Consider the following 12,017-nt stretch of genomic DNA (forward strand, 5'->3'; position numbering starts at 1 on the left):
CCTTTCACCTCTTTTCAACCAACCAAAGGTGATGTAAAGAATGGTTGCACACACCAAAGTGAAAGCAAGCTTTATTAACCCAACACTCTCCCCAGGCGACCGACTGAACACATTAAAGTTCATATCTGTAAAAGAAAATGTGACAACAGCAGAATCACTTTAATTGACAGGATAATAATTCCTGGATTGCTGCATGTGGTTTCAGTTCAGCCATTTTTTAAGCCATAGGTGAGCCATCCAAGATCAGATCCACATTTTGGGCAGAAAGAGTTTATCCTCTTATCTTTGCTACTTAAATCCCTGTCAAACTAATTGCATATTACAGAAATCAAATGTACAAAGAGGGTCATTCTGTTGTCTAAAAATACCACACCAGCTTCAATCATTACAACATACAATACAATCTTTTCTGCACAAAAAGTACTGTAAACTCAGTGTTAAATAATAAACAGAGTAAGGGAGAAAGAGGTTTCAGGCAAGGCTGAAATGAGATGAAGAGTGACTTCTCCGCGAGGCAGACAGATGTAGGGAGGCAGAAAACAGGAGCTGCAAAGGAGAAGACTCTTGTTGAGAGTGATGATACTATGTAGAAACTCAGAGATGACACTTTCTTCACCCTAGCCTCCCACTGCACTGCTGTAGATCAAGCCACTATGCAACAGTGACTATGAATAAACAGCATGTTCTAACAGTAATCTTTCTATTCTGTAGATAATTAAATTCCTCCATGAACCCTCTCCCCCCACAAAGCTTATGGCATAGTACAGTCTAAATAGGAGGGTGAAGATATGTGCATAATCACATTGGCCCAGAGATGTTGAGGCCCACCAGAGGGGGTGAGAGTGACTGCACCAGACAGTGCTTTCAGCATATTGCACCTCTGAACTCTACTCACTACAGATTCACAGTTACCTCTAATTCCACCCAAACCACATGCTCTTAAAAGAGGAACGGGAAGGGAGGAGGAAAAGGGGAGGATGGGTCAAGGAGAGGGACATCTCCATTTCCATCTGCTAGGAATTAATCAAAGAGTTCTAAGAAGTCAGATCAAATCTTTACAAATTTCTTTGAGGTCCCTCTTCTTGAGGACATTATCTGCTCTTTAGCTGCCAGGTCAGCCAACTTCCTGTGCTAAGCTTCCATACCTGGAGGCCATCTGCTCTTCCATCTAAGCAATTCAAATCATTTGGTTACAAGCCCTGCTCTAGAGAACCAAGCTCTCCATGAGCTGAAGTGTTCCCAAGATGATGGGATGCATCCCAAAAGCAGTTCTGGGAAGTAATTTTTTAAAGGTATCCATTCATATGAATCCTCTTGTCTACTCTTAGTCAAAAGGACTGTATCCTGGGACAGCCCCAAAACATGTGAGCCAGTGTGGCTCTGGGAGACCCGGATCTCCAGCAGCTGTCTGTTTTAGCAAAGGCCCATGCATTGTAACTTATGTAGGGGCCAAGATGAATTAAATATAATCTTCTACAATAAGGGCTGATTCAGTAGATCAATTGTAGAGTTATTGTTTTGTAGGGCTCAAGGACGTACACAAATCTTTGTTCCAGGCGTGGTGCAGGCAATCTAAATTAGGGAGGGTCTTTTGGGCCAGGAAGTCGTAACAAGCTGTAGCTGGTCAGGTGAACCTATGGAGCGTTCTCCACTAGAATATGGATTCTCTGAGGCTCCCAGTACAATAGGCCCAATATGTCCTTCAAGAAATGCTTAAGCTGCAGGTAGCGCCGTGCAGCTGAACCAGGTAGGTTGTATTGTTGTTGAAATGCTTGAAATGGCAGAAACTAATCCTCTGAGATCAACTGAGACATGGAAAATGGGTGAATTACTACGAATCTTCCAATTCACCCTGGTCTCTCCTCATTAGATCTGGGTCTGCACTTCAATGGGGGACAACACAGACACCATGGCAGGTTGATCTCCATGAATACCCAAAGTAAACAGAAAGACCTCCCTGGAAGTCTAAGTGCAATATGGTGACTCAAAGTGACACGCTGAATCTGTAGACCCCAATGCCGTGCTAGAGGGCACTCTGCAGCATACAATGGTAGGAACGACTCAGTGGGGGACGCTCTTCCTTCTGATTGAGTATTTATCCCAATGTCCCAACACAGTGCTAGGAGTGCTATGCGGCTGGAGGGGCCACCTTTCAGTAAAGACAAAATCAATAGTTGCTAGCTCAATCTTTAACGCTTGACACATTAAGAATGGGCGTCCTTCTCTTCAATAAACTAGCACTGAGGAATTGACAACAAATGTACTCATCCTGGGCACTTACCACTCTCCCTGCTCCCAACATGTGATCCTGCCCCATAACACTAGCTTCTTCCCCTCTACAAGAATAAATCCTCTCCTATAGCTCCCAGTACAGCAATTAAGTAGTCCCATTTCCCCAAGCAAGTAGCTTTTTTCAGTAGACAGCCTGCTCTTCAGGACAGACTCCAAGACTACAGCTTTGGCCAGAGAAATGTACTATCCTCCTTGGCAGCTTCCTGCAAAGAGGAAAAGGAGTGGGGGCTGGCAGCAAGTAGTTTGCACTAAAAGGGACAGCTAGAGGGAGAGGCTCTTTGGAGGGAATACGAGATTCAGTGCAGACAGGCAAGAGTCCCCTCTGTCCATCCCCTACCCTATCATCCCCAAAACTGACAGCACCTGCAAGTGAAACCCTGGAAGTCAGAGCATCCCATGGGGATGTGTCCAACCCCTAAAGATTTGAGAACCTAAGACCCTTTTTGCAAGTGTTAACTGTGATGTCCCAGCCTCACTGCAGGTTAGGTAACATTCTGCTTCCCTAAATGCCCTTGTACTTTAAAGATATAGGATTCTTCACTTTGTCCTTTCCTATTGTTAGTAATGGAATATGGGTATTAGATAGCAGTGGCATTTCCCAAGACCATTTGGGTCCAGTTTGATCAATGATCCAATTAGGCCAGTATCATGTATCCAACAAGAGGCTTCAGAGAAAGATGTAAGATACATTAACAAAGATATAAGGAAGAACCTACCCCAGACAAAAGATTTTGTTCCTAATTCTAGGCAGCACTTTCTTGTGCCATTTTTTAAAGATCCTAGGTAACACCTACAGATTTTCCTCATTAACCATGCAGACATTAATCTTTTGAGTCTTGCTAAGTCTTCGCTTCAATAATAGCATATGGCAGTGAGTTCCACAAGTTAATTAGGCATTGTGCAGAAAGTCAAGAGTGGCTACATTTCAGCAGTAGAAGGTATTGTTTGGATTCCTAATATGGGAAGAAATCAGCAACATGGAACCTGAGTACATTTTTAGTGCAACTTGTTTTATTTATACACACATAGACCAGTCATGGAAGAGAGATGGTCAAATGGGACCCAGGTAATCCCCTTTTTTCATGAATCTCCACCCAAAAACCCGTGTCTGGCTCCCAGGGAGCAAATCTGCATCGAGAACTGACTCTAGTTACATTAACAAATAGAAACTCACAGCTTTCCCAAACAATCTGAATCAGAAACCACCACCAGAGCATTCCTTCGGAGACTAAAAATTTGCTGGAAAACTAAGAAAAATAACTTTTTAAGACTCTGCAAAGCACCAGCTGGTGATTCCTGCCACACCATTTAGTAATGTTTATTACTGGCCCTGCCAGGTAATTCATAGAAGCACTGGGCTGGACCTCAAAGATCATTTGAAAAAAAATAGGAAGGAGGGTAAATGCTACATGAAGCTTCTCAATTTACTATCACAGAATATTTTGGATCTGTAAAGGTCTTTAGCAGTATTGTTGTCTGTGCTATAAAACATAAGCCCTAGGAAGGAAGAATGAAAGTGTACATGAGGGAAAAGGACATCAAACCTAGAACACCACTAGATAAAGTACAGGTTATGTTGGGTTTTTGTTATTTTTTTTCTCAAAAGATCAGTCCCATCCTTGGATTTTATAAGCCAGTTGAGCAAAAAGATGTAATTCACCTCTTCCAAACTGTTCAGAGCACAGTACTAATTTCTTTTAATTATTTGTATTACAATAGCACTTACAACAGAGGTGGGCAACTGTCAGCCTCTGAGCTCCATCCAGTCCTCCAGCCCCATCCAACACTTTAGATCATTTTATTTAGCTTGCCCTCAGATGGGACTCTATTTTTTTTCTAGAACTGAAAGTGATCCGGCTGGCTGAGGGGTGCAGTCTCTGAGGGCATGGCTACACTTGCAGATGTAGAGCGCCGGGAGTTAAACCACCCCTCGGAGACCACAGCAGGGAAAGCACTGATGTGTGTTCACAATGCCAGCTGCAAGCGCAGTGGTGTGGCCACATTAGCAGCTCTTGCAATGCCACAGAAAGCAGTGCATTGTGGTAGCTATCCCAGTGTGCAAGTGGCTGCATTGTGCTTTTCAAATCGGGGGGGGGGGGGGGGGAGTGGGTGCAGTGTAACAGGGAGCAGAGTGTCAACATGCTGTCTTCTAAGTTCAGACAGCGGCAGAAGGAAGGGGAAACCCCCAATATCAGTCCCCACCCCTGCTTCTCACTCACACACACACACACACACACAAACCCTGCCTCTGCAGCAGGAGCATTCCACAGTAATGGTTTGCTTTGTCCCGGAGCAGATAAGCAGGCCGGCTGTCAAAAACAGAGCTTTGAAAGGGGATATCTGCATGCCTGCAGCCGAGTTCAAAACAATGACAAGAGTGGCCACTTGACTTCAGGGGATTATGGGATGTTTCCCGAGGTCAATCACAGCGCAGTAATGCAACACATCATCCACACTGACACCCAGCCATTTCAGCCGGGGTGCAGCAAGCTTTATGCTTCTCGTGGAGATGGATTACCAGGGGCGCTCCAGCTGCAGAGTCCAGGCACTCTACGTGCCTTGACACTGTTACCTTAGGAGTTAGGGCGCCCGGGGCTGATTTAATGCACTCTAACTTGCAAGTGTAGCCAAGGCCTGAGTAAAGCTGCTGCTGCCTCAACCAATTCCACTTCAATCCATTTCCCCATCAACACAAGCTGTGGCTCCTCCTGCACAGTGCCCAGTTCCTGCCTCCACCTCAGCTGATTTTTTGGGAGCTGAGAGCCAATTACGTTCTAGCCAAGCAGTGAGCAGGGGCAAGGCATACCTCGACCAATGGGCAGGAAGTTACCAGATCTGGGTAGCATAGGACAGAGCTGGAGCCTGTGTCAAGAGGGAATGGAAGTTGGAGCACATATGACAGGTCACGCTGCCACTCATCAGCCTATAACCTCATTCAAGGAAGGGATTCCACCCTATGCCACCCAGTTTTGATTACTGCCTTCCCATTGGTTCTCAGCTCCCACAGCCAATCTGATTGGCCCCTGGCCATGGGCAGTTCAGGGTGCAGCTCTGCCAATAGAGGGGCAGTAACTCCTTCCCAACTGGCATGACAGAAGGGCAGCCAAGCCAAACTTCAGTGGCATTGCTACCTGGCTCATGGGCTCTTGCTCCTAATCCCAAGCTCTGCCACAGGGGAGTAGCGCAAAGACAAAGACTGTGAATGGCAGAGAAAACACATTAAGATGTTTCTATTGTTGACGTTTTCATTTATTAATCCCCTAGTCTTCTGCATACTAAAAAAAGGTTTGTGAAAGATGTACGTTTAAACTGTTTCCCTCCACCCCCATTTAAAGGTTGTGCTGCAAGGGGCTTTTATAAACACTTTGTTTTTTACACAGTTAAATGTATGTGAACATGCTGTATTATTAAAAAAAAAATCTGAGTTATGCAATTGTAAACTATGCCTACCCGGTGTGGCACTCCGTCCCCCTCTCGTGGTGATTAGGCCGATAGGGATTGATGACTCTGTTGCAGCCTTGGCTAAGATATCTGGGTCTTTTAACTGAGATAGTGGAGGCTGATGAATTAAGCTCTAGATCGCCCAGGTTCGATCCACAGTACCTACAACCCACATAGGGGCATTGGCCTAGCACTACGTAGCTCCTAAAAAACGTACAGCCCACTAAAGGTTTTCAGTGGCCCATCTCTGAGCTAGACGCAGAAAAGGCTCCATGGTACTCAGAGTCATACAGACACACAGAACACTCCACTGTAGCATCGGAAGGAGAGAGTTTCTATTACCAATACTGCATTCTTCTTTTTCCCCAAATAAATTCACAGGATGGCTGCATTTAACAAACTTTAATCACCCCATTTGTTCAATCCAGTTAAGGATTTAATGGAAAATAATTCAAGGCAAGTATTGTGCTCTTTGTTAAAAGCTTCACTTTAAGTTAAGCGAAGCTCAGCCCACCATAGTTTGAGCTGTGGTTTTATACCTAAAACACTAGTGATAAAGAAGAAAAAAAAGACAGAAACAACAATGCAGCAAATTCACCTTTCAGTCATGCTGGGAACTGCTAGTCTAGAAACTTTTGTTATCCATACTGTGCACAGTTTGCAAAGGTCAAACCACCATTCACAGTAAAACAATTTTCAATTATGCCTCAAATCATTTTTCAATAAATTGCAAGTCTGTACCAAAGATAACACCTAACATCAATGCTGGTAAAGGAGCAGGCCCTGGACATACATTCAGAAGACATATCAGTGAAGTGAATTGTGCTGCCACCCCTCACCCCAAAAACTGTCCAATTAAGTTAAACTACCGCTGTGAACACATGGGGATAGATACAGCTGATCCCAATAAGAGATTCCAGCTGAATGATCTATGTTAGTGGTTCCTAATCTGGAAGTTCTTACATATGTTAAAGATCATGATTTTTTGAAGACAGGAACATTTCTCTCACCTTCCCCAATTCTTTCAGTCAATGGAATTTGCCCAAGTGTTTAAAAAAAAAAAAAAAAAAAAAAAAAAAAAATCACCCATGGGAAGAGAAAAAAGCAGGGGACATTTCAGCTATAGAATGCAAATGCGAGTACATGAGAACAGGAGGTTATAATGAAAACTGCTTTGTAACATCAACTGTAGAGGTTGTGACAGAATAAATGAATGTTCGTCAGTTCCTCTTCTCTTTCCAACCTTAAGTTTCATATTTCTTTGCAAGGACCTCCCACCCACACTAATACCTCCAGTAGTATTTATTGAGTCTCTTCTTCAGTTGCTACTACTTTAGCTTGTTTTTGCAGATAAGGTGACCCAAAAACAAACAATATTCAAGCTAAGGATGTACAACAGTTTGTGTCATGGTATTAGACTAGTTTCTCGTTATTCTCTATTCCTTTAAGTTTTTAGTTTTTTGGGCCACTAGTGCCCATTGCAAAGGTACCTTCATTGAACAGTTTACATGATATCCAGGTCTGTTTCCTGGACAGTTATGACTAATTAAGACATCATTAGCATGTATGACAAATTTAGAGCATTCCTTCCAACATATATTGTCCGTTGAATTTCAACATGTTGCCCTGTTAAGAGTAAGTTAGTTGGTCACATGTGATGGGGGAAAAACAAGACCAATGAAAGCCAAAGAAGGAGAGACCTTGGAGGAGTGTGGTTGAAGCGCCAAGTACAATTTACTCTATAGCAATCACTTAATATTAGAAGGAGTTTGAGGATGAGACAGTCTGGATGGTACATGCAATCTCACGTTACACCCCCTTTTCCATTTTTAGAAAGAGGAAAAAAGTGTGAAACAGGAAACTACAGTTACTACTTAGACTAATTTCAATCCAAAGTAAAATTCTGGAGTGTGATATAAGGACAGACTGACAGAACGGTTGACAGACACAGGAGTTATAAGTGGGTATTAGCATGAATTGTATAGGTAATTATCCCTGATCCTGAAAATATTTTAAGAAAGGGGATACTGCCTATTCATTGGCGTAGGTAGTATTTACACTGAAGTGCTACAGCAATGCAGCTGCAGGGTTTTAAGTGTAGACAAGCCCTCACTTAAAGGGCAGGGGTAGAGAGAAGTCAGTGAACAGTCCCCAAGGCATCATTCTTACTCTCTTATGAAGCAATTTCAGTTGCCAAAATGACCACATAGAACTCTTAGTCTCACGCAGGAAGGATTTACCCCAGAATATGAATGGGGGTGGGGGGTAAGTATCTTGAGAAATATCTTCTTCCAAGTGGGAAAACTGAGGTTGAGCTGAAATTACTTTTCTCCAAGGTGTCACAAGGAATCAATGGCAGAATCAGAAACAGAACCAAGGAATTCCAACTCCTAATCCCCTGCTCTGGCCACCTGATAACACTCACTCTAGAGAAATATGGCTTGCATTTACAGTAGAAGCTTAGAGTTACAAACAGCAGAGGTTATGAACTGACCAGTCAACCACACACCTCATTTGGAACCAGAAATACACAATCAGGGAGCAGCAGAGGGAAAAAAAAAAAATACAGTTCAGTACTGAGTTAAATGTAAATTACTAAAAAAATAAAAGGGACAGCACCATTTTTCTTTTGCACAGTAAAGTTTCAAAGCTGTATTAAGTCAATGTTCAGTCGTAAACTTTTGAAAGAAAACCACTGTGATGTTGCACTCCATATGTTTTATGGAAATATGCTTATGAGTGTGACTATGATGTAACTGGAATATACTTTATGCAAAATGTGTCTTGTAAGATATCATAACAAAGGTTATAACCTACTGACTATATTCTTCCTATTTGTATGCATGTATCATTCTTATATCTGAAGCTAAAAATATGAAGTATAACTGAGGTCCCATTGTAATTATGCAAAGTGTCGGCCATTAACGGTTTAGAATCTTGATGGCTCCCATTGACTAGGACAATTGGTTGTAAATGGATCCGTTTACTTACAAATCTTCCTGTGTATGTGTGGGCCAGCCCAGGAAGAATGGAGGTTGGGGTCTCATAGGACATGTGGTCATGTCACCTGATACTGGAATCCATCTTGAATCTGGTACTTTTCCATTTAGAAGGAGGGGTGGGGACCCAGAGAGACAAAAAAGATTCCCGCCTTGTGCCAAAGCTACAAAAGGGGGTGGAACAGAACAAAGGGGGCTGCCAGCCCCTGCTTTACACCAAAGATGTTTGCTGGAACTAACAAGGACTGTACCAGGGGAAAGGATTGGGCCAAGACTAGGAAGGAGTCTAGTCTGTGAAAGCAGCTTATTGGAACCTCTCTGAGGGTGAGATTTTACCTGTAGACAGTTTCTTAATGTATTAGGCTTAGACTTGCGTGTTTTTGCTTTATTTTGTTTGGTGACTTACTTTGTTCTGTCTGTTATTACTTGAAGCCATTTGAATCCTACTTTTTATACTTAATAAAAATCACTTGTTTATTAATGAACCCAGAGTAAGTGATTAATACCTAGGGGAGTAAACAGCTGTGCATATCTCTCTATCAGTGTTATAGAGGGCAGACAATTTATGAGCTTACCCTGTATAAGCTTTGTACAGAGTAAAATGGATTTATTTGGTGTTTGGATCCCATTGGGAACTGGGTGCTGGAAGTAAGTGACCTGCTGAGCAGTTTTTGGTTAAAGTCTGCAGCTTTGGGGGCGTGGACCAGACGTGGATCTGTGTTGCAGCAGGCTAGCGTGTCTGGCTTAACAAGGCAGGGTTCTGGACTCCCAAGCTGGCAGGGAAAACGGACTCAGAGGTAATCTCAGCATGTCAGGTGACAGTCCCAAGGGGGTCTCTGTGACCAAACCCGTCACTACTATAAAACATTCTGTTCAGAGTTACGAACATTTCAGTTATGAACAACCTCCATTCCCAAGGTGTTTGTAACTGAGATTCTACTGCATCTCCTCTATGATTGGTTGCCTCTGCAGGTGTAAAGTATACGGGTGGACAAGCAGTCTCCCTTCTCATTATTTTGCAGCAGAGGCAGCTGTGGAAGAGTGTGTAGGCACACAACACGGTAATACATTTACTACAGGAATAAGCTTTAATGCAACATCAGCATGGAAACTGAAATCCATAAAGGTTGAGAAATTTTAAACTTGAGGTTCCTGCAACATTAACTCACATGTGCCTATAACAGACAGCTGCGTAATGACATTAAAATAAAGTACACCTCTTACCAGAGAAGGGTTTCCTAATGCACTGCTGCTGCTTTCCCATACATTTGCAACTCCTAAAAATATATATATACTTTTCTAGCTAAAGAGAACTGCAGATCTGGATAGAGCAAGTTAAATGTCTGAAAGGAGGAAATTCACTATGAAGCCATTAGTGAATGTGTACAGTACTTACATTCATCCAGCCCTAGCTGATAAGCCAGGTTCTGCAGGCCTCGAACCTTTTCCATTAGGTTTGCTGTGGTAAGGCTCCCCAGCTCTAAAAAACAAAATAAATGTGATTTTTAACACTGTCTGTTGCCCTCTAGTGGCAACTAAGCCGTATTAGCTATTTAGCAAAGAGCCTTCAGGTCATATTGTTGATGTGCTCGCTCTGCCCCTTGGAGACAGCATATGTTCAGTAGTCCTCCTCACATCTGGATAACAGGGAAATAGTGCAGGCCCATAGATTCCTTATTTGGAATTCCCAGTGTGGGTGGCTAAATCTGAATGGATTACAAAACTATAGACCGGGGTTGGCAACCTTTCAGAAGTGGTGAGCCGAGTCTTCACTCTAATTTAAGGTTTCGCGTGTCAGTAATACATTTTAACACTTTTAGGAGGTCTCTTTCTGTAAAAGTCTATAATATATAACTATTGTTGTATGTAAAGTAAATAAGGTTTTTAAAAATGTTTAAGAAGCTTCATTTAAAATTAAATTAAAATGCAGAACCCCCCCCGGACCAGTGGCCAGGACCCGGGCAGTGTGAGTGCCACTGAAAATCAGCTCGCGTGCCGCCTTTGGCACGTGTACCATAGGTTGCCTACCAGCTATAGACAGAGGGAAGAGACTTACTCCTGTAACCCGCCCTTCTTCTAGTGCATACTTCTTCCCCACTGTTCATTTTAAAGTGCATTTTGTCTCCTCTAAGTTTGACTATCGCACGCACTGAGGCAACAATTCCGCTGAGGTGGTGTTTCCATAACCTGATGTGTCTCACTGTCAGGAAATTCTCACATTTCTTGGATGTTTCCCTTCATTTCATCCCACTACTCCTTGTTATACCACACTAAGTTCTCCAAAAAGGATGTAAACACCAAGGAAATATTTGTAGACATTCTGCTGTCTTCTCATCTTAGACACACACCTTAACTGTACACCACTTATTAATTATGAATACTTTCGCTCTTTAGTCAAATTAATTTCGCTGACTCCCTGACTGTTTTGTTGCTCTTCTCTGAGCTCCCTACAACGTTAATACCTGTATAGCATATGGAGGTGAACACAGTATCTCAGATGTGACTGAACCAGAGCCATACAACGAAGAATAATTCACCTTTTTGCTTTGCTATTGTTTTGCCATCATATAGTTTATTATTTTGGAAGTAAACAAGTTTGAAGCTCGAGGAGGTAACTGACACAAATTAACAAAAACTTTTAACTCAACAACCCGTTTTCCAATAGGAATCCAAAGGCCTGTAGATTTTGTACTTTTGGAGACAGTAGTAAAATCATAGCTGTTCCATAGCACAGCCAGCACGGTACTTAAAAGGAGAGATTAGATCTGTTACATATCGATACAACTATTTTCTGCAGAATCATTTACTTTTAGATCGAATTAATTGAGCTCTCACAAGTCAGTCTGTTAGTTTACAGATTAAAAGTTACCCCTCTAACATCTCCAATTCCTCCAGGGAAAAAAAATAAAAAAAAATGAAACATTAGGTCAGAGGTTTGAAAAAATAAAACAAAATTAGTAACTGACTTGTACGTTGTAAACTTTAAGATACAGGCTGTATGTTAAGTTTATTATGTGAAAACATTCGATTAACTTATTCATAACCATTATTTGCTTTGTGTTATCCATCATGTAACTAGATCAGTCATCAAATGATTGTTCCAGAATTTAAGATTTCATTTAAGAGATATTTCTAGTACTATGGTTGTGAAGAGAACATTGAAAACATGAGTCAAGGCTAATTGATTTGGTGGGTGCATCTTCACTAGGAAAAAGGTATGGATAGTTCTCTGAAAACATCCACTCAATTTGCAGCAGCAGTCAAAAAAGCTAACAGAATATTAGG

General features: G+C 42.2%; 1 protein-coding gene across 2 annotated transcripts in view; it reads right to left on the bottom strand.

Annotated features, from left to right (window-relative positions):
* Positions 1-12,017, bottom strand: part of LIN52 (lin-52 DREAM MuvB core complex component) — a 68,141-nt gene that overhangs the window by 49,589 nt on the left and 6,535 nt on the right. The window contains exons 5-6 of one of the 2 annotated variants that reach the window (XM_034768562.1): positions 10,129-10,212; positions 59-546 (exon numbers count right to left, since the gene is read on the bottom strand). In XM_034768562.1, the coding sequence (XP_034624453.1) occupies positions 386-546; positions 10,129-10,212 (245 nt within the window). In that variant the 3' untranslated portion in view covers positions 59-385. Of the gene's footprint in view, positions 1-58; positions 547-10,128; positions 10,213-12,017 lie in introns of those variants that run through there. The other variant, XM_034768563.1, reaches the window with a different exon arrangement.

This window comes from Trachemys scripta, chromosome 4, assembly GCF_013100865.1.
Source record: "Trachemys scripta elegans isolate TJP31775 chromosome 4, CAS_Tse_1.0, whole genome shotgun sequence".
NCBI classification, from domain to species: Eukaryota; Metazoa; Chordata; order Testudines; family Emydidae; genus Trachemys; species Trachemys scripta.